The following is a 23,616-nucleotide window of genomic DNA, read 5'->3' as shown; positions in this document are numbered from 1 at the left end:
ACACCTCTGAGCGACGTAGCTGGGTCAACTTAACTTCTGAGTGTAGACCTGGGCTGAGATTGCTAATAATCACACTAACCGACCTTTCTAAGAAGCTTAGGGTAGTGGTAAGAACTGGGTGCTGGAAGCCAATAGACACTGATGCACAGACCCCCCCCCTTTCACATTAGTGCTGAGAGATACTAAATATCACTGAATACTATCTAATAGGGTTAAGCATGAGACTTGGATGTAAATATTTCCTGGGGGTGTAACAGAGTGTGGTCACCCACCAGGATGTATACACCAGAGCCAATAAAATAACAGGATCAATTTCACTATGCAATGAAATTATTTCACTATGCAGTGAATCCTTACTCATGACCTCTGCCAGAAAGGAAGAGATGTTTATTAATCTGGGCTTTTTCATGATAAATTAAAAGGCATGGAACAATATAAAATCCTCTTGCACAACTCTAATAGAGGACAAATTAAATGTTTAGTTACAGAACACAGACTAACAATAATATTGTCTTCTTTCACAGAGCCTGCAACACATCCTGCTGTTCCAAGATCTATGCTTTGCTGATCCATGTCAGCCTTGACTTGCTGCCCCCATTCACCTTTCCCATTATTTCAGCTCTGAGCCTTCCACACAGCTTTACTAGCACACGTAAATCCTGACCTGCAGCTCTCCCTGCCTCCTGTTATTCCAGACAAGGCCCTCTCTGCGGCAGGGCCCATCAGCCATGCCAAACACATACTGGTTTTGTGATATGAATCAATATCTAGTAGGGATTCTTATGGAGCCAGCAAAACGTATTTTCAGCTGTGCCCCATGGAGGATATGAAACCAAGCCCCTAGAAGATACTGGTACATCACCCCAGTCTGCCACCAAACACTCATTCTTTTTAAATAAAGTTTTATAAGCAGAGGTAGAAATCCTTACCTAAGGTGTATCTAATTCCATTTCCATTTACCCAGAGAGCTGCTTTACATATTCAGTTTACGTTCAGCAATCCTAAATCTCCCCGATCCTGTTCCCTGTTCATTAGGCACTTACTCAATGTCACACCAATTAAAGGAAGACAAGGTGCACAGATTAATTAACACAACATGGCTATACTTCAACCACCACCATTGCTTAAGAAAAGCCATATTTCCAAATCACCAAGAACAATTATCAGTTCTGTCTTTTCCAGTAAATCTCCATTCTCTGTTGGTGTCAATCTCCAAATCTGGTTTCTGTAGCTTATGTGCTATGAGCCCACTTATGCTATACTCTTGTGCTGTTAGCAGCCAAGTGACCAAAAGTTATGTGGACTGGAGAAGGCCCATCTTCAGCTTCCAGTGCCAGTCATCTAAAATGTCCCGACTGAAAGCGAGAGAATCAACATTTTAGGTCCAAACCACAAGCACATACTTGGCTTAAAAATATAGAGAGTATATCAAGAAGCAAAGATATGAAAACAAAAACCCTCAAGTAATTTAGTTACTGGCCTGGAATCTGCTGACTGCCTATTAATTGCTTGAACTCCCAAACTATTAAGAGACCACCCTATGATTCATGAGTTCCTCACCCCACATGATGACACCCACAACTACTGGAGATATATCCAGAATGTGAGTGTCTTTAGGAGACACTTTCTTTTTCACAATCTTGTAATAACTTCAAAATGAAGCTCCCAATTCATGTTCATAAAAAACTAGAGGCCTTTGTTAGACAGTGAATTCATCTCCCACTGAGATGTTTCCAACTGTTCAGAAGAACAGAAGCTTCCTTCAGATCTTGTTATCCTAACAAAATGATGGAGATTCTTTATTACTACCACTGTGGAAAGCATACCTTGCAGGAATGTCCTTCCAGGTGAAAACTGGTGAGGCCTGAAAGGCAAACAGCTTGTGAGGCCAGAGGAAACACTGCCTTTTATATAACCAGGTGTCTTGACAGAGCCTCTCAGCAAATTATGCTTATTTCAGTAGCAAAACTCTTCAGACAGGAAAACAACAGAAGAGCAGAAACTACAGAATGAAAGCATAAGACCTATCTTTATCCCAAGCCCCTTTCCTAGCTATATATAGGCAGTGAAAACTGGTAATGGGGAAAATGATAGCAGATGCCCCAGAGGTGTCTTGTGAAATGACAACTATTCCTTCATGATAAAGAGAACAGTACAACGTCATTTTAACACCTTTGGTGGTGGTGGGATGATTCTTTTCTCAGGTAACTTCAGAGAGCAAACCTTTGCCTCATGGTGTATAAAGCACAGGCTTATTACCTTTTATGATTGCAAATCTGATGGAGAGAGGATACTACTGCTTTACTGACCCTCTCTTTCCTTCTATATAGCCAGAACTACCAACTCCCAGGATCTACAAATTACATTGCCCTCTGCTTCTGAAACTGTAATGCACGCATGAAAATAATTTCTGGGCCAACATTTTTCGTTAACTAGTAGTTTTATAAACATTAAAAAGGAAAGGAAAGTCTGCAAATTCCTTCTGCTAACATGCCATCATTTGGAGAGCATACGACCGGGGATTCATATATGCATCAAGATGACCTCTTTGTAAACATGAGGAAAGGCCGAATTGTCTTCAGAGACCAACAGAAGCAAAACAACTCTTTTTAAAGTATCACAACAAGCAAGATGTCAAATTTCATACGAGTTTATTATGAAAATTCCACCCCGCTCCAATCTCAGTGCTCAAAGAAAAAACAAACAAAGACAGGTTTGTGTTAACTAAACTTATCAGAATTTAAGTGCCTATTGTAGAGCGACTCCGAGCAGCTATGAATAAACACTCCTCATAGGAACCACGTTAAAAAGGTAAGTCTCATGACTGAAAAAGGCTAGAAACAAGAGTACTTTATCTTACCTGAAATATAATTTGGGACACTGTCCACTGTGAGAGAAGAACATCTGGCATTTATTGTGCTAATCATAAACCCAGATCCTGATCTCCGTTACACTGGTGTAAATCTGGTAACTTTGTCTTTAACTGAGTTACACAATTGTAAATGAGATCAGATTTTGGCCCACACTCTAAGGGTTAATGCAATCCTTGGATGCATTAAACTATGTATTTGGCACTGGTGCAACTGCTGCTGGAATACTGCGTCCAGCTCTGGTGCCCACAATTCAAAGAGGATGTTGATAAACTGGAGCAGGTTTAGAGAAGAGACATGAAAATGATTAAAGAATTAGAAAACATGCCTTATAGGGAGAGATTCAAGGAGCTCAAGCTATTTAGCTTAAACAAAAAAAGTTAAAGGATGATTTAATTACAGTCTACAAGTACCCAAGTGGGGTACAAATATTTAATAATAAGCTCTTCAATCTAGCAGAGAAAGGTACAACACAATCCAATGGCTGAAAGTTGAAACTAGACAAATTTAGCCTGGAAATGAGGCATAAATGTTTAACAGTGAGGGTAATTAACCACTGGAACAATTTACCAACGGCTATGGTGGATTCTACATCACTGTAATTTTTAAAATCAAAATATGATGTTTTTCTAAAAGATCTGATCTAGGAATTATTCTGGGGAAATTATTTCGCCTATGTTATACTAAATGTTATACTAAATCAGACTAAATGGTCACAATAGTCCCTCCTACCTTGGAATCTGTATATTAAAAAGCAATGTAGTTTCATAATCAGCTCTGCTAGAAGGACACCACATTTCCAGAACAGAATTTTGTTAAACCTTACATTAAGCATTTACATTTTTAGGAAATATTTTTGTATTTCAACTAATAAAATGATGAAAACAGTTTCAACTAGTGTCACAGCTTTTCCTTGACAGATAACTGAGAAAATATATACTACAGGATAAATGCCCCCGAGGCGTCAATTTAAATAATAACAGCCATACTGGAGGTCAGACCAATGGTCCATCTAGACCAGTATCCGGTCTTCCAACAGTAACTAATGCCAGATGCTTCAAAGGGAATGAACAGAGCAGGGCAATTATCAAATCCATCCCTGTTATCCAGTCCCAGTTTCTAGCAGTTGGGACACCCAGTTATACTTCTGGCCTTCACATCATCCCCTGGCAACAAGTTCCACATGCTGACTGTGTGTTTTTATTTTACAAAAATTGATGAAGTAAGTTGCAGTAACAACCTGCAAAAGTAAATGATCTAATATTTTAACATTAAAATATTCTCTTGCTTACCGAAAATTTCTCCATTTTTGGCATATTCTGTCACAAGGTACAACATGCTTTTGGTCTCCATCACCTGTTGATGGAGAAATTGCACATTAGTTTAGTTGGAGAAGGGTGAAAACTATCTCAACATTGCTATTGCAGCCCTTCTCCCCCAAAAGAAATCAAGTAAGTTCTCAAGCCTGCAAACACATACATAGGTGCTTAACTTTACTCATGTGTGTGACTTCAACAGGGCCACTCACGTGCTGATGGTTAGCCACATGCTTAAGGACCTTGCTAAAATCAGCACATAAATGACCATTTAGATTTGATTCTTAGCCCCAAATAATAGCCATGAGAAGCTGAAAACTCCAAATGCTAACTGAGTGAAAAGAGTTGGCCTGAAGGTTGTGGGCACTTGAACCAATACTTCTGAGTGACTGTTTTGCTGAACTCCTCTTCTGACTTACTGAAGAATTGTTAGCATCTAGGGACAGGAAAGAAGCCTCGAGCCCTTGCTGCTAACAATCGTCATGACGGAAAAAACAATGCAATGCACGTTTCGCAGAGTCTGACTGATCTAGTAAGTCATGAGAGCCAATTATACCATAATGCACCTGTGCAGTACAATAATGGAACCATCACATCCTCAGTTTCACCTTTCAGGAAATTCTACAAGCAATTTCCAACTTCTTTTCTACAGCCCTGCTGCTGTTTGAGTAAGCTTTCCCACAAGAACAGCCTGGTCTCAATTCAGAAATACCAGGCAAAAATTTACATCTCTAAATCTGACATAAAAAGTTCTGCACTGTCCCAAACAAGGGGATTTCACCTAATAATGCAGGACATGAACTTCCCATGAAATCTACCCCCCAAAAGGGCTACTTCCTTGATTACACTGCAGTTTTCTTCCTAAGCACCACCCTAGCCCACTCTTTTAAACACTCCTTCAGAAGCTCTTTACATAAGTAGCAGGACCAAAGACTGAAAACCTCTATTTTAAAATAAAAATAGTCATTAAAGACTTTTTGTCTCCAGCATATAACGACAATTTGAGTGCCATTCACATTTTGGGCTTCAACTATATTAACAAACCCGAGCACTGTAACTTGTTAAGCACAGATCAACCTGAGTAAGTTGTGGGCACAGCTGCTCCTAATTGTGAATGTCCTGCTTTTTATTTATTCATAACCTTAAAACTACCGCAACAGTTTCTAGTAAATAACTTTTTCAAGAAATATATTTGAAAACCTAAAAAACAAAACAAAACAAAAAAAACCCATATCTTTAACGTGTTATAGTAGCCATGTTGGTCCCAGGATATTCCAGAGACAAGGCGGGCGAGGTAATATCTTGGTTAAAGAGACAAGCTTTCAAGCTACACAGAGCTGAAGAACACACACGTGAAGAAGTGCTTTGTGTAGCTCAAGTTTGTCTTTCACCAACAGAAACTGGTCCAATAAAAGATACTACCTCGCCCACCTTATCTCACACATATCTTTAACAGAAAGTTATAAAACCCATGAGTTACCCAAAATATTTGATATAGCTCTACAGACAGAACACAATGACTGATCTTCAAACAGTCCAATCATATCCAGATCCTTATTCAATTCTATAAAGGTCCAGAGCACATTTTGCCTGAAATTTTCATTTTTGAGACACAAAATAGTATGGGGAAAGGTTGGTTGGCTGGTTTTTAACCCAACACCTGGAGGTAGGGGAAACCTCAATACTTTCTACATTAGAAAGCCATGAATTTGGTCCCTATTTTAGAGATTCGAGCCCAGCCCAGGGAGCTCTGAAGCGCATATTGTGGACATACTTCAATGATGGGCACAATATATGTAGATAGACTAGAAAGACTCAATGTTTTTGAGATGCTAATGTTACTTTTATCTACTTACCTAGCTATCAAATATATTTCTAATGTGCCAATGACAACATCTAGGAGGCAAACATAAAATGAAAAGTGGCATTATCTTTGTCGGAAACTGTCTTTGCTTCCCTCCAGTCCTTAATTTAACTACTTTCCACTCCCTCCTCTCCCTCATTTTTCTTTTTTTGTCATTCATTTAGGAGATCGTGGTGATTCTTACATATGCTAGCTACTAATTTTATCCTCTAACATTTGCCTCTCTTCTATGAATCACAAGTTGATTTTAAAAGGAAGTGCTAGACTATTTCCCATGACATGAAATTAAAGCTAAACACGACTTTGCTAAATCAAGCCCTTTGTCTTTATTCAGTGGAATAATTCTGTCACCAAAGGGTTGATCTTTTATGTAAGTGATTCCATTGCCTTCACGGGGCTGCAGGATCAGGCTCCCCATTTGAATGCAAAGGGTTTTTCTGTTTTGTTTTTTGGTGTCTGCAATTTGAATTAAATATATTTCTTTCATGATATTTCAAATTCAAAAGCAGATGAAGCAACATTCATGAAGTAAGTTTGCCTAAATTTACTAGAAAGGTGGTTGACAGGCAATTTAGGCCCAAAATGTAGATTCTGTAATATATAAGGTTTTAGATTCAGATCAAAACCTTACTCTGATATACTAATAACCCAAAATACTATAGCATTATATAAGCATGGATAACAGAAAATGAAAGATACTAGAAACAAAAGTGAAATTGACTAATCTATTTTTACCATCCAACCTAAGTAAAATGCAAAAAGCATACAGCATAAATAGCAAAAAGTAAAATAGATTTTTAAGAAGTCTTTCAGGTCTAATCATCTCATGTGCTATAGGTTAGGACTTTCATTTTTCTTTTTTAAATATATATAATTTTACGCTGAGGGGGTCCCCTTTAATATATTATGAAGAAGTATGTTTGGCACCCATCCTGCAAATACACATATGCAACTTTACTCTTGTGAATTCAAAATGTCCATGTTTGTAAGACTGGGTTCATTTTGCCATATTTAAGAGAAATGAGATACATGAGTATGACACAGAAAGAACACGTAGTTACTTTACCTGACAGTCACTATGGTTCTTCAAGATGCTGTCACATCCATGAAGACACCTCATGCATGTGAGATCAGAAGCTTGAAATACCAGTGTCCACTGGTCTGCACGTGTGCCATGCCATCCAAGGGCATGAAACAGCAGAGCGGCCACAACAGCCCCTCAGTTCCCTTGCTAATTCAGAGTCCCAAGTAAAGATAACTCCAAAAAAGGATGGAGGCTGAGTAGTGGGATACACATGGGTGATGACATCTTGAAGAACAACAGTTACTATAAGGTAACTGTTCTGTCTTCTTTGAATCTATGTCTATATGGTGATAAGCACTGATCCACCCTGATATTGATGGAGCAATGAAATCGGCATATTCCTCCTCTTCCTCCTCTACGTGAGTGGTTCTCAAACTTTTTAAATGGAGCTCCCTGGGGACATCTGTGTAACAATTGCACCCCCTTCACCTAAACCCCACTTTCAGAAAAAAAACAGGGCCTGCATATCATAGGCGGAGTTTGACTGCTTGATTTGGGGGGGGGTGGGGGGGGGGGTAGCAGCAGCTCCCACGCAGATGTGACCTGCCAGAGAAAATGGCAGCGGCAGCAAAGAAATCACACCTGTCATCAGGATTATCCTCGGGCAGCAGCATGGATGCAGCTACCGCCTCCGGGAGCCTGCAGAACGGCAGCGGGGAGGGGGAGGCGGGGGTGGAGGGGCAGGGCAGCGCTGCTGCTGCGGAAGGTGGCTGCCGGGAGCAGCGCTCCGACTGGAGACAGAAGCAGTTGCACAAAGTGCGGCGCATGGAACTGGACTGGCTCTGTCCTGCACTTCACCAGCTGTGCTGGGCCTGCCACTCGCAACAGCCTTCCTCTGCCTCTGCTCCCCTCCTAAGGGTCCCCCACCCCCAACACCTGCCCGGGGCTGTCCACATGAAGCGCTGGTGTCCCCACTGCCATCCGGCCCCACTCTCAACCTGGCGCCCCTCACCCAGCAGGGGGAGATGGCTCCATCATCGTAAGTTTGGGGGGGCATTGCCCCCATACCCTCAAACTCCACCCATGGTGCCCCCCACAATTCATCTCACACCCCCCAGTTTGAGAACCGCTGCTCTATGTCACTAGGGAAAGGAGGAGTAGTTCCTACTTGGGAGAGTGAAGTATGGCTTGATTTGGGTGATGGTGAGACTTGTGGTAAGTTTCGTTTCAGGAGTGGAGACTCTGGAGTATCACATACTCTTAGATCTGAAATGTGTCTAAACTCCTATAGTGAATAGGGAGTTAGCTGCCAGTGGCACATAACAATAGCACAATAAAGGGCTCTGTATCCTACTTCTCTTTTTGAACTTCTCCCCATAATTCCGTCTCCCTCTTATCTCCCATTGAACTCTCACCCATGCACCACACATGTAGGTGTGGAAATGTTATATTCTTGAGAGCCAGAGGACTAAATCTACTAAACAAAGACCTCTAAGGAAGATGCCCTCCCATCCCCACACTATTCAGAGGCAATGCCAGGTGGGAAGCCAACCCCTCCAAACATCACATGAGGAAAGAAGAGGGTTGCTGAGATTCCTACCACAATGTGTTGTCCCCCTAGACCCTGCTTGGGGGATCCAGACTTCAAATCAGCCTCCAGCTGGTAGGCATCTGATAAGGTTGAGGACCCATTCTCTCGCTGTTCCCCCTTCTGTCCCAGAGCTTTCTCCAGCTTTCTGGTTGCTGCGGAGAGGAGTGAGTGTGAGTGTGTGTGTGTAATTTCTCTACTACTCTATCTCCGCCTTAGCCTCCATTTTTGAGTTCACCTCCCTTGTGAATATTCCAGTGCTGCCCCTGCTCACAACAGAAAACATTTGGGATGCCAATAAGACAAGATGGCATTATAAGTCACTGATCATTTCATGATGATTTTGATTCAGCATCAGTAGGAAATGCATGTGGCATGATTTAACAACATCTCTACGCTTCAGACTTCAAGAAAGAAGTGTGTGCAATGAAGAACAAACCAAGAAACTTTTGAAACTGAACTCCCTTTATTTTACCTTTTTGTGCCAAAGTCTGTTAAATTATCAAGACACAATAAGATGAGTAAAGGGGCAGTTTCATCTTTAACTCTAAATCTACCCAGTTGTAGTGCAAACCCTGTACATCAACTGAAAACAGTCAGCATATACAAAGATGCTGTTGAGAATTACACAAATAGCTTTACAGACAAATTTCTATAGGTGGGTCTGCAACCTCACGGCCTACTGTGCGTATACAGATTTAAACATGACTTAGGAAAAATGAGGATCCAAATCATCATTTGCCCTGCATCTTGTGTATTTACTTACACCAATGTAGAATGGGTATAAGGCTACTCAACAGAAAAGCTGCATTTTGTACCCACTTTGTGCTGATGTAAATGACTACACAATAATGAACTGGGACTTAGATTTTTAGGGTAACTGAGCAGTTCAGAGGATTAGGTTTAAGAACCTTCCATTTGCCGATGGTTGGTTTGAATTGAAAGTTACCATTTGTTGGCAGGTTGGTAACTTCTCTGAAAGGAGACTGGTGGGTTCAGTCCAGATCCCATGGGTCAAGTCTTTATGAGATAACCACTGTCATAACATTTGGCATCCTTCTGAATAGTAGTCTCAGTAGAAAAGCCAATTTGGGCACATAGGCAAAGCAATGTGAAGGAAGCTTGCATTACTGCTGCTCATACTGTACCTGCACTGTGAATAAACAGAAGTTTCAGTCTCCAGGTATCTCAGTCTGGCACCTCCCAGCAGCACTAAATTCACCCAATTTTTAAAAAATTAGATCTCAGGCATCTCTGCAGTTAGTTCTTCTGTGTGAGGCAGACATGAATACTACCACAGAATGAATTAGGCCAATATGCTGTGCATGCACAAAGATTAAAAACACAGCCAAAACAACTCAACCACATGAAAGCTGAATGCATATTATGAAATAGCAGCCCATAAAATGTCACTGATGTAGGACTAGATATCCATAAACATTTTACACAAAAACACATGGGGGGAAGGGAGATGTAAGAGGGCTGGTAAATGTACCTGGTAGAGTTTTATTATGTGTGGGTGGTCGAGCATTTTCATTATCTGCACTTCTCGATAGATCTTCTCCAGGTTCACTGCATCCAGCTGAGATTTGTCAATTATTTTTATTGCCACCTGTAGCCAAACAACAACAAAAAAATCTACATTTTAAAATAAACTTTGTCCATTCTTGTCTAAGCCTGCTTGCTAACAGGACACCAAATTCTTATGACTCTGGGTCATTTTTAATGTAAAAAATATACTTGCTATATCTTAGAATCTGACAATTCACTTATAAAAAAATAAGACACACAAGATCCGCTGCTGTGGATCTAGGAACTCAGCTGCTGACCAAAATCTCTTTAGCGTTATGTATGGGTGCAGACAGCACCAGCAGGGGCTTACACAGAGGAGCAGAGACCAAGTGCCCCGATCCTACAAGTGCTAAATTTGTGCATGGTGAGCAGGCGGATTGAAGTCATAAATGGAGAAAGTGAGGCCTGAAGCCTGGGAACCCAGAAGTGGTAGTGAGGGATGAAACAGCTTGACTAAGACTTCTTGCAGCACCATGTCAATATCTGGCACAATGCAGTGGTAAGTTCTCAAACAAAAACTAGTAATTATTTTTTTTAATTTGTAAAATACACTAGTAAAACCTTCAACTACAGCTTGCTTTGCTATCCCAGACCTTGATCTTGCAAACACTTATGCACATGCTTAACTTCATGCACATAAATTGCTCCAGGCAGCCAGGATTTCACCCACAAATTTCAAATAAAGTTTGAAATAAAGTTTTTGACTCTGCACATGGAATCAAAACATACTTAGCTAACGGAATTCAGATTGTTACGGATTTTTATTTAACTGTGATTAATGTTCTAGATATAAGGATGTCTGTAATTACTCTGGTGAGAAAGTGTAAGATCTCTCCAGGGAAATTCATGTCAGTTAGAGTCCATGTGATTTAGAAGCAAGTTTGGGGTCCTACTGACCTCATTCCCAGTCAATACTGGAGAACTGAGTTACATAGGACTATACTTAAGGGATCCCCAATTTCACCAAAAAAGGAAACAAAATGTTAGATACTATAAAGAATGCAAGAGAAAATACTGAGAATATTAGAGAGATCAACAGTATGTCTCACTGTGAATACCATGTTAAAAGTGCAGAGTTAGGCAACAAAAATCAGAGCCACTGGAAGACCTCCATATGAAAAGAGACTGAAAAGATTAGGCTCATTTTGATAAGAGAATAAAGTTTATAAAAGAGTAAGGTATGTCAGTCTTGATATTCAAAGCCCTCGATAGGACTGGATCCAACTACCTGAGATATTACCACTCCTTCTGTAACCATGACCTACAACTACAGATGCATTTCCCAGGAACCATGACACTGTTAAGTATAGGGAACAGCTGGCAAGCACAAGAGACACAAAGGTTCTCAAATATATGTAGGCACCTAACTTGCACCAATTTCAGTACACAGGAGATGGACTTCATTACCTGAATAAGAATGACCAAGGGCATCACCGCATTAAGAACTAATTAATTAACTCATCTGACTTGGCTTTCCCTCTCAATAAACCTCTTTATACACACGTCTACCATCCCACCCTTTAACACACAAAACAGAAATAATTATACAACACCATGAATGAATAAAGTGATTTATCCTACTAAGTGGGAAAGGAGAGAGCGAGAGAAAGAGACAATTTTTAGAACTTGGAATGGGCTCAGCTGTCACACTGATGGGGTTCACATACATAACAGCAACAGGGTAAAACAGGAGAACCTGAATTCTATTTCTCATGGTACAAGTACAACATCCAATTAAACTGAAAGTTGATAAATTTAATAAGGATAGTAATAATTTGAATCCAAGATCTTAGCATAATTTAAGAAAAAACATTTATATGAATAACAAGGCTAGCTATAGTTACTAGATAGGAAGAAACATCCCCTTTCATAATGTTAGGCATATGTCTTAGAGCATGTCTATATTCGTAGTATGTCTTTTATCCTAACCCCTATGTGCGGATTACTTATTATGGGGACTCTTGCATCTGCCTCTTGAACATGTGGTATTAGTATCTGTTGGAGACCCAATAATCCCTGAATCTGTCCTCTGTAATCTCCACATCAAATTCAAGTTCATTTCACCTTGACAGCCCTTTACAACTCTACCCCTCTCTATCATTTTCACGCATACCTCGCTGCACCATCTCATTAAGAAAGCCAGCCTGGACTGCCTGTTTGTCCACTTCTTCCACATTAATCTTCATGCTTTCTTCCCTACCACTCTTTATGCATGGAACACTCATCCTGAATTATTTCATAATGCCTCTACCACGTGCTCCTTCACGTCCCTCCTCGAGACACAATTCTACTGTGATGTCTACGGAAACAATCACAAGGACTGTCTTTTTGTTCTGTTTGTACAGCGCCTAGCACAATGGGATCCTGGTCCATGACTGGGGCTCCTCAGTGGTACCGTAATACAAATAACTGCTACTACCACCACCACCTGACAATGGCTAGGAAGATAGCTAGTAGGGATTGCTGAGCTCTATTTGATTGATTTGTAACTCAATTAAAAACAGCTGTAAAGGATGCAGAACTATCTAAATTCCTCCATAACTAGTCTATGTAACTACCTTTCTATTTATATTACCTTCATTCTCCTCCTACCACTCCCTCTGATGATTTATCACACCCATTTGTTGCAACTTGTCTTAAATTAGGCACTAATCCTAAGACTTCTACACACACTTAACTGAACATGAGTAGTCTCCTTGCCTTCAAGCATAAAGTAGATAGCTGAAAAGAACATGTATGCATTTCAGTTGACTAGAACTACGCAAATATTCAAAATTAAATGTAAGTCCCATGTAAGACCCATGTAAGTGTTTGTCAGATCACGGCCTAAGTTACTGTCTGTATTACTTCTTGTTCATACACTCCGTAGTTCACTTCCTGGTCACATATTAAAGCAGAGTGGTAAGCAAATTCCTTTTTTTGGCGTGATCATACACGATGTAGGAATAAACAAGGATATAAACAATAATTCAGTCTGTTCAAAAAAATGTAAGGTTCCCCCCAATTTCTGTTTATTGCTAATAAAACTGATCTGTGAACAAGTTTATGGAGTCACAATTTCATCAACCTATAAAACAAAGTTCCCTAGAAAATTATAAGGCTTTAAAATATCCAAAAACAAACAATAAAAAAAATGGAAACTAAAATTCTTATACACACATTAGGAAATATTTGCTTTAAAAAAGGTTTCCCTATGTGGCAGATTTCCCCACTTTCCCTCATTTACTTTATAGTAGCTCACTGAAAAAGCAATATCAAACAGACACTGGAAGTGGCCTTTTATATTTTCCTCATCAACCATAAATAAATAGGGTAGGTGTGCTCTGGGTAGAGCACTGTTTCCAGCACAACTCAGCTCCTCCCTCAATAAAAAGAATGGAAACCACTACTTCTCACTTAAAAAAAAAAAAAAAGCTTCTCAACTATTCTGGGGTGACCCCCACTCCAAATTGGTACTTCACTTTATCTAGATCCATTCAGAGTAATAATGGCAGAGTAATAATAGATCTATTTTACGTTAACTGGGACGATTTATATTCTAGTTTATTAATGAAGTGGAATCCAAATATACTCATTCACCAGACAAGCCTAATCCAAGAAACCAACCACTCTCTCTCAACTGTTTGTAGGTAAATAATGGCAAAATTGACATTAATAGCCTAATCTCTCGACCTCCCCTGTACATAGTATCTTACAGAGTATCAGTCTTGCCTCCTACTTCATTTATCCACACCAGCCCATTGCTCTAACTGTTCCTTACTATATGCACAGACTGAAAAAGCTTTACGTACAGAAAAATTTCTGAGACTTTCCATTTCCTCTCTGTTCTTTCCTTTCATTGTCCTAGCCCATTTGTTTTTGCCTTACACTTGACCCACAGCACACTTTTTCCTCGATCTTTCCTTCTACCCCTTTATGAGGCTCCCTTTAATCATAACAAACAATTTTCTGTCACTGCTTGCCTGCATCTTATGTGTGACAAGACTAAGGCACAGAGGTTGGCACGGGCTAAGTTATGTAGGGACCCAAAGAGCAGAGTGCTTATGTCTGATATGAAGGGTGAGGAAAAGCTAGTGAAGGGTGCTGTAGGAGAGCACAGTCAGAATAATGGAGCACACTAAGTGCCTGTGGCAGCAATCTGGACAACTTGAAGGAGGAAGCAGCAAAATTCCGCCTTCCTAGGCTCTTTCTTCATCTTTTTCAGTTCACCCAAAATGCTGTCACTCTCTTAAATACACACTTCTGTATTCTGGATTTCCATTCCTCCTCCCCCAGGAAAAAAAAAATCTATAATTTATATGGCTTGTAATTAAAAGCTCCTGCAGTGAAGCGTATAAGCTCCTTGAATTGAACAAATGCTGCTGGGTTTTCCATCTGAGCTTGGCATTTCCACAATTTGCTCCTGTATTTGAATATGGAATCTCTACAGAGATTATAAACACTGAAGGAGCATAAATATTTCAATGAAGAATGTTTCTGCTTTCAAGTCTGTTTACAAAAATTTCCTAAATTGACAACTTTATCCATGGATGTTTTGCTAATGTTGGGAGCTAGTAACTGCCTAAGTACACGCCCAAAACAAAGTTTTTAAAACACTCAATTCAGTTGAGTTGTCTTGTAAATCATTTATTCCTCAGTCAGACCTACCTAAATAGAACACTTCACAAGAAAAAAACCAAAACAGATGAGTTGAGAGGGTAAAAAGGGTCTTTATTTACCTGTAATCTCACTGACTGTTAATCTATACCAGATGCTTGTTATTTTCCAAGAGCAAATAATGTATAATCATAGTTTATCATTTTTTTTATTCAAATTATTTAAAAATTACTCAAAATGGAGAATGCATTTTTCACATTTATTTGGTTTAAATGCCTGAAGGGACTTTGCTAACTAAAAAACAAAAATAATCTCTGAGCTGGGACCAAACCATAGGCAGTTTCATCCCCAAAGGAGAATCTTTCAGAAAACTGAGTGGTGAAATTATGAGTCCTGCTATAACATTTATTATAGTTTAACGTTAAATTAATGTGCTTTCTTTATGGCTTTCTGCTACTCCCTTCTTTTTCAAACATTCCCCATTGAGATGACATGCTGCAGATGTTTAAAAATCTCCTAACTATACAACCTGTCTAGACTTAGAAGATGGTGAAAAGACCTGAAAATAACTCCTTCATTTGAACGTCAGGAAGCCATACAGCTCCAAGAAATTCAGTCCTCAAGTCAAATGTTTCTGTGCAAATCCAAGAAAATCTCTTTTAATGGCTTCCAAACAACATTAACCTCCTCATACCAAAAATCAGTCACTCAGACTCTAAAGCAAAATGCATTTGCATTAAAGACCAGCATGCCACACAATTTTATTAGAATCTATTGTACAAGAGTTCTACATTTCCCACACTATGAAATAGCTGTTCGCTGCAAAAATTCAACCAACACTTAACACTGTTGCTCTAAGTACCCTGCACTTACAGCTATGTAACTTACAAATACCTGTGTCACATTTAGTTTTCATGTAGGGTATTCAGGTATAGTAGTATGTCAAGGAATCTGACAAGCCAACACTTCCTATGAAGTTAATGTCTTTATAAAAAGCCGTATCTCATTAAGAACAAGAATGTTCTTTTAATGTCCTCAGGCTTTGAACTTGTGTAGGTGATCTTGTTTTCATATCTCCATATTTAATCGCCAGTGATATGATCCAAACTAGTTCTGAAAAATTCAGTTTTGGTCACTTAAAATGTAATACTTTGTAGCCTTACAACTTTTTTTTGGTTAAATCTACATTTAACTTTGCATTTAAAAATGCAACAACATTTTTTTACAATTAGACTTAAGAGGCAAGTTACTCAGCTGTATTAGGAAAACTCTGGTATAAAATAGAGCTGAACATCACTCTGAATGGGCTAAGTCCATCTACAGTCCACAAAACAAACAGACTTTAAATTAGCATCCAAACACTCCTCCTTCCTGTGGTTTAGTTATTATTACTAACAACAACAACAAAGAAACTTCATTTTAGTTTTCTTCTCATCACTAGTTGTCCCTAGGGTTTCCCTCCCGGACCTCCTCTGCTCTAATGTTCTCTCTTTCCAGAGAATCCTTTAGTATCTTCCTTTTCATTCTAGTTGGAGTTAAAAAGCTGCCCTGGCAAAATAAGTAAAGCCAACTTCAGCAGCTTTATACAATGTTCTATCGCCTGCTGTGAGGGTAGATCAACAGATGAATTCTGCTAACCTGCTAAAAATCCATGAACATGCTCCTGCTTCAGTCAAATGTTTAAAAACCAAGATTTTCATCATACAGATCAGTCAACACAACAGTTGACACACAATCTCTCTTTGATATAAAATGCAATTATATGAGTCTAAATATTTTTTATTTAGCTGCGTATTAGTTCATTTTTTTGAATTTCTAAAATAATCCCACATGTGGTACTCTTGTTGAACAAGAGTATCTGTTTAGCGGCAACAATTACAACAAAAAAGAGTTTATATCAAATAAATGTAGACCAATAAATATTAAAGGCTTCTTATTTCTAGCTCATCCAGAGACTTTGTAAAAACACTCATGATAACGAACAGAACAAAATGTAGTAGGTACTCTCTTGCTACAGTGAAGCGCTAGTAGTTTTTCTGGAACAAAGATGCAGTAAGAGGTGCTGCTAATTACAGAAATATTTTGGTGTATAGTCTCAAATGCAGTTTGAGGTTTTATATTAAGATGGACGTTGTAGGCAATATATGCCTATATATTTTCTTAATCTGAAAGGTAGTATAATAGTAGACATCTGGCTCCTCTGTTCCAATGTTTAAATGTAAATTAGATACTTGACCCTTTTTTGAATCCTGAATTTTCCTGCCCATTGTCAGATCTGAAGGTTTAGAGAAAAACGACTTGGAAATTCGGTAAAACTACATATAAATGTGAATAGGAACTTGGCACTGAGCTCATTTTCACCAGCAATTTTAACAGTGTCTTGATTAGATAAAATGTGGGTCAAATCCTATTTAGTTCAAATTGTAGATGCTGCTTCTGACTGCAGCAAAGATTTCATTTTAATTTTTTGCACCAAATGTTGAACTGAGATCTTCTTTCTCAGTAAACTTGAATATACTGCTCACTAGCAATCAGTAGTGTCTTCCGGAAATATCAGAACAGCACTAATCTTTTCAGTACATTGCATAAAGGCTTACTTGGTGCATGACTGAATTCTCATTTCTGTAGCATGGTCAACCACTAAGTAACACGTCACCACCTACAGCACACACCAAATTAAGGACAATTATGCAAGTCATATGATTCTAGCATACTCCTGTAATTAAGACTGCAAATCATTGTGTATTTGACACACCTTTCACCAGTACCACACACAGCTTTCATGATTTAAGGGTAAATAAACGCTTTAAAACAGCTTAAAGATGACCTGAAAAGGGGTAAAAATTGGGGTATGCTCCCCTCCCTCATTTTAAGATGAAAAAAGCAAGCAAGATTTAAAAAAGTCTTTAGGTTTTTAAACCTTCAAAACATCAGGAATATTAAGTCTTTCCTTCCTTGTTTTTGCTAAAGAACTAGAGAACTGGAGTGGGAGCCTTCTCTGCCTTCAACCAAAGGGGCAGGGAACTGAAACTGTCAGGCATCCAAATTTAAACAGATGTCAAACAAAATGAAGTTAGTCTGACTAATAATCCTTACTTTCAATTGCTCAAGATTAATTTAGTTTCTATTTTGTTTTGATGCTATCCTTATAGGCGTCCAGAAAAAAAAGACCCAGACTTCTAATGTAAGGGAAATGTTGAATATTTTTCAGATCTATAAGACAAAGCAAAAAAGGCACAAAACCAATTTTTCTCCCTTGCAGCTGCTGTTTAAGTCACAAAAGTCAAACTAAAACCTTAGGCCCTCTCAAGGTTTGAGAAATTTGCACCAGTGTAATTACCTTACTGCAAACTCCCAATGTGGACTCATTGTAAAAGTGTAAAACATGGCTTACTCTGCTCTGGATTAAGTCATGCTGGTGCAAGCTCCGCTGAAACCATGTAATGCTTCCACACTATGGGTTTGTTCCAACATAGCTACATCAGTATTTGCTTCCCTTAAATCAGTTTGAGCTAAACCAATTTGTGAGGCATAACAAAGAGGGTGGGGGCTGTTGTGTCATTAAACTAGTGTACTTATGAGTATGTATTATGCACATGCACACTTGATCAACCAATGGTTTATCTAGTTCAGGATTCAGTACACTGGATCAGCCAACCATTCATCTAGTTCAATATTCTGTCTCCTACAGCAGCCACTTTGGAGGAAAATACAGCTACATATAATGAACAATTAGGCAATAACATGCATATAGGAGAAGCTTTTCCATGGTCAAGCAATTGGTGGCTGACACACATCCTGAACCATGAGGACTGATTAGTAACAAGTGTTTGTTCTAGTTCATGGAGTGATGGCTTATATCAATACATAAATGACTAACCATTTGAGACCTAAGTTTAATGCCCTATATTTTGTAGGAAAGAGTACCAAAGGTTGGTTATCCATTTGAGTATTTCCTTTATCTGTAAGTTTATTGCTTTTATAATTCCAGAGGATGTCCCTCTTGTATTATCAGATAGTAAGGAGCAGTTTCCAACTGATGTTGTCTACCATTCATGTTTATACCTCATGTCACTACTTACCTCCTAAAACTAAGCAGTCCTAATCTTTCGGAGTTTCCCTTAGGACTCTTTCAATGCTTCTAATTAATTTTTGTTGCCATCTCCTAATTTTTCCTATGTCCTCCTGATCATAACTTCTCCTGTGGGCATACTCATAAACATAATCATCTGATCACAGAATATTTCTGTGAATCAACAAGCATGTACTGCAAGCAAGAACCTATCAAGAATCTAAATGGTAAGGAATACACAATGGGCAGAGCAAAGATTGCCATTACAACAATGCAGTTACCTCCTCTGAAGCATCTGGTACTGACTACTCTTAGAGGCAGGGTATTAGACTATATCAACCATGGTTGAGAATCCACAGCAATTCCCACATTTCTAACTTTCACATTTCTTCACTTGAGTGTTTAACTGCAACCTTAATGTTGCATTTGTATGGTTTCACATTTAATTTAGAACTAGTATGCCATACTTCACCTTCTTGGCTACCTTTTCTTATGTACACATTCTGTTACAGTCTGATTTCACTTTTATCTGTTAGGCTAATTTCATGACAATTAAGTTTAAGGTTTTCAGTGTTCTACTACCATTCCACTACATAGGGTCCCATATATAGGATAGATTCTGTATGTATATCAGATTTATGTACTTAATACCTATTGCATTTTTTAAATATGACTGAAAAACAGTTTTAGGTTTGACAGAATTTTTGGCTTGGTAGAATTATGTATATAAAGACTAAGCATCCAAACAGCTCCACAGGAGCAGGGCTGCATGAAACAAACCTGTAACTGCAAAGTACTTATGCTGAAAACAAGGTAAACAGATTCATAATGTAAAGAGCAGTGGCAGGGAGATGAAGAGTCACACCAGGGGAGTCTTTGCTAACAATTACTTTTCCAAATGAGTCTCAGCAGAAACACATAAATGTAGTGTAATCATGCAAGTGAAACGTTGATACAATTCTGATTCTAGAACTTCATATATCTGAAGTTTTCCTCAAACTTAAGACAGTCCTACTTTACAGGAGGTTGAATTTGAGCACAGAGTGACTCCAGAAATATGCATAAGAGTTATTAGCTACACTCTGAGTTTGAATTTTCTTCCCCCAGAAGAGTCATCAGAAGTCTCAGCTGACCAGAAACCCTTCCAATTTCTTGTGTGTGTATAGCTGGCCAACACTTAGCTAAGCAGCTTGGTGGAATTCACACAGGCCTGATTTTTTTTTTAACCATTTATGTAACAGTACTTTGTCAGAATGCAAGTCCCCTTTACCATTAGTGAAAGTTAATAGTGTCCCCCTCTCTTGCAACCCAGCTAGTTTCTCCTACTGACTGATCCAACAATGTTCTATCTAATCCTATATTTATATATTTCTGGTTGTGGAAATAACTGATAGTGCAAAAAAAAAAAAAAAAAGTGCACAACAAGGTTTAACCACAAACCATTGGCAAAGACAAACCTGCTATAAAAACTATGGGAAAAACCTACGTTTCAATTTAGTTTGATTTTAAAATACACCATGTCATTCATAGTAAGTTCAGCCTCCCATTCATAGTTCTGGAATCACCTTCATCTTGACAATAGCAATTCACAATGTGAACTATAAAAACATCTTCCGGACTGAGCACAGCATACAAGGACCTAGCCAAAAAGCAAACCTATTTAACCAAATTTAAACTTATTTATATTGACATTTACTAAAGTTTTTAGAACAGAACTCTATTAATTTCAGCCATTTTTTGAAGCTGACAACTTGTAACAAACAGAATATTGCCAATGTGTTTAGGCTCAAAGTTTAGATGATTTTAAAATTTCACAAAACCCAACAGAAATCAATCTTAATTTTCCTTGTATTTTAAAAATTAGAAATATCCCCGCCCTACTGCACTGCCACTGAGACACAGTGCATGAGGACCAAAAAATAAAGAGGCTTACCTACTGCCTCATGAGTGAAACATCAACACTATAATTGAGAAAAGAACACTACTTAAAACGCTAAATTCCAAACTTGGGTATTTAGTAGTAGCAAGGCAAGGATTTAAAAATAATTTGACTCAGTGCCTTAATATGCAATTTGAGGAGTGAGGCCATAACTTGATCAAATTTCCTTTACTACTTTGGATTTTCATAGACTCATAGGGCTAGAAGGGACCTTCAGAGGTCAATAACATTGCGCACAGAAACGTAAACAGTGACCGCTAACTACCACCTGCCCTGCAACCATATTAAAATTAAAGTTGAATTAAAGTTAAAAATTATAATTCTGCCTCTTGATACCTGTAATTTAGTACACAGACAGGCTGATTCAGGGGAATGGGATATGAGAGAATCCTTTTTCTTTAAACTGAAGTACCAAAGCTGGCTCCACGTCCAGAGATATTGCACAGATGGAAACGCTGAGGGCGGACTAAGGAACCTTTAGGATTCAAACCTGCTCTGCACTCGGTAATGACGAAGTTGCCACACACCTGCTGACAGTGCCTCTCATGAACTGACCCTCATCACACCAGCATCTCGGCAAGGGCACGTAGGTCCGTCTGGTTCTCGGGGCTGCTACAGCCCGCGAACCTGCAGACGAGCCCGGCACGGCAACGACGCTAGGCAGAGCTTTCACCAGCACAAGTTGGCCCCGTACAACAACAAAAAATATATTTCCTCGCCCACCTTGTCTTCCTGCATCTGCGCGGTCAGCCGTCCGGGGGCTGCCTAGTGCATGGCCAAGGCAAACTGAATCCACCCTCGGGGCCGGGGTAAGCTCGCCCCGCCGTCACCGCTGGCGCTGTCGGGGGGGGGGGAGCTGCCGGGGCTGCCCCACAGAGCTGCCCAGACCCCCGTCACCCCCCCACCCTGCTGGCGGGGAGGCAGGCACCATCCCCGGCCCCGCGGCGGCTGCAGGGACAAAGGGAGCTGAGGGGCGGCTGCGGGCCGGCCGGGCCTGTGACAATGGCATTCAGCCGTGGGGGGCGGGGAGGGAGCCGGCCTGCCGCCTCACGGGCCCCGCCGCGAGCCGCCCCACCTGGGCCGCTCTTCTGAGGGGCCGAGCCCCTGAGGTTCGGGGCCGGGCGCCCCGCGCGAGGGGGGGAGGGGCGGTGCCAGGCCCGTGGGCCGGTACCAGGGGCGGGGAGACGTCCCCCCTCCAGCCGGTCCCGGGGGCCGAGGGAGGACCGGTTCCAGCGGGCGCCCCCGCCGCCGCCTCACCTCGCTGCGCGTAATCCGGTGCCGCGCCAGCTTCACCACGGCGAAGTTGCCCTTCCCCAGCGTGCCCTCGATGTCGTAGAACCCCACGCGGACGGGCCCGGGCCCGCGGGGCAGCAGCGCGGGGGGCCGCCGGGGCTCGGCCATTACCATGCTGGGCTGGGGGGGCGGCGGCGGCGGCTCCGGCTCGGGGTCCGTCTCTGTGCGGCCGAGCGGCGCCCTGCTGGAGCCGCGCCGCGCGCCGCCCCGCCTCCCTCCTTCCCTCCCCTCCCCTCCCCGCGCGTCACCGCTCGCGTCAGCGGAGGAGGGGGTCTGTCCCCATGGCAACCGTAGCCAACCGCCACCGGAGGAGCAACGGCCCCCTGGGGCTGTTCCCTGGGAGGTGCCCCGCCTCCCGCCGAGCCGGGAGCTCCTCTCGGAGAGCTGTCCCCGGCAGAGCGCCTACCCCCTCCTCGCCGGCCTGCTCCTGGGAGAGGCCATTGTGCGGGCGGGGGGGATGGATACGAAAGGTCCGGCCCTTGTGGGAGGGGGGGAAGACCCCCCCCAGCACTAAGAGCGCCCCAAGCCCGGGTTAGCCTAGACTCTACCTGGCCTATCCCCACCGCCCAGCCTGCTCCCCGCCCCCTGGCACTCAGCCATGCCCCCCCGGCCTTGCATACCCAGGTTCCCAAGCACCACTCCCCCCCCCCCCCGCCCCCTTCCCTCCAAGCCTGGTGCCCAGCTCTGCTCGCCCCTCCCCCCCAAGGGGCTACCCCCAGCCCCTCCCTGCTCATGGCCACACAACCAGCCGGGCCCCCAGTGCTGGGGCCGTGGGGGGGGCGGGGACAGTTGCCAGGGGTTCCCACCCCGGGGCCTGTGAGCACAGCGGCAATTGGCCCCATGGCCATGCTTTGGCCCGTGCTCTCCCCCCTGGACTCCTCATGGAGGGGCCATCTCTGCCCCATCAGAGGTCCCAGGACAGACACAGCCCATGGCAGAAGCAGGCCTGTCCAGCCTGGCCTAGCCTCCACGGCCAGCTACCGCACCTGCAGCCACCCTCGCTTCACTGGTCCCAGTGGGCTAGCCACCAGGGCCGCCTAACCCTGGCCCTGGGCAAAAAGAAGGAGCACAATGCCTCTTTCACAATCGTTTTCCCTTTTAATATTAAATCCACCTAGCCGCAATTACCAGTGATGCTTCCATTTATTTTAAACCGCTGCTTATTTCAAATACATTGCCCACTCATAACCCCACAGCTTGCCCTTTCCTAGTTCATTCAGTCCCTAACTAGCTTCTCTCTTTGCCTGACCTGTCACATCATGAAACATCCTCCCCGCCCACACACACACACACACACACACACCCCTCCCTCTACTCCCACACCTCTTCCTGGACAGTCAATTCTTTCCTTAAAACCATAGGAGTCTAAAACAGCTGATGGCATAGACGCTGCTGGGCCAGTGAAAGTATATGCTGCTGCTACTTCTCTTTGCCACGGTGTGACCTTCTACAGTTTGCCAGTATGGGTGTGCTGCGGAGGTT

General features: G+C 41.5%; 1 protein-coding gene across 3 annotated transcripts in view; it reads right to left on the bottom strand.

The window, feature by feature from the left end:
- SIK2 (salt inducible kinase 2) overlaps positions 1 to 22,386 on the bottom strand; it is a 95,812-nt gene extending 73,426 nt beyond the window's left edge. For 2 of the 3 annotated variants that reach the window (XM_067565272.1, XM_067565287.1), the window contains exons 1-3: positions 22,099 to 22,386; positions 10,158 to 10,274; positions 4,163 to 4,226 (exon numbers count right to left, since the gene is read on the bottom strand). In XM_067565272.1, coding sequence (XP_067421373.1) covers positions 4,163 to 4,226; positions 10,158 to 10,274; positions 22,099 to 22,248 — 331 coding nt within the window. In that variant the 5' untranslated portion in view covers positions 22,249 to 22,386. Of the gene's footprint in view, positions 1 to 4,162; positions 4,227 to 8,674; positions 8,818 to 10,157; positions 10,275 to 22,098 lie in introns of those variants that run through there. The other variant, XM_067565280.1, reaches the window with a different exon arrangement.
- Between the last annotated feature and the right edge of the window lie 1,230 nt (positions 22,387 to 23,616).

The sequence above is a fragment of the Emydura macquarii genome, unplaced genomic scaffold, assembly GCF_026122565.2.
Source record: "Emydura macquarii macquarii isolate MOO-44397 ecotype Brisbane River unplaced genomic scaffold, CSIRO-AGI_Emac_v2 contig_312, whole genome shotgun sequence".
NCBI classification, from domain to species: domain Eukaryota; kingdom Metazoa; phylum Chordata; order Testudines; family Chelidae; genus Emydura; species Emydura macquarii.
Note: the sequence above shows the minus strand (reverse complement) of the source record. Positions and strands in the feature narration are given on the sequence as shown.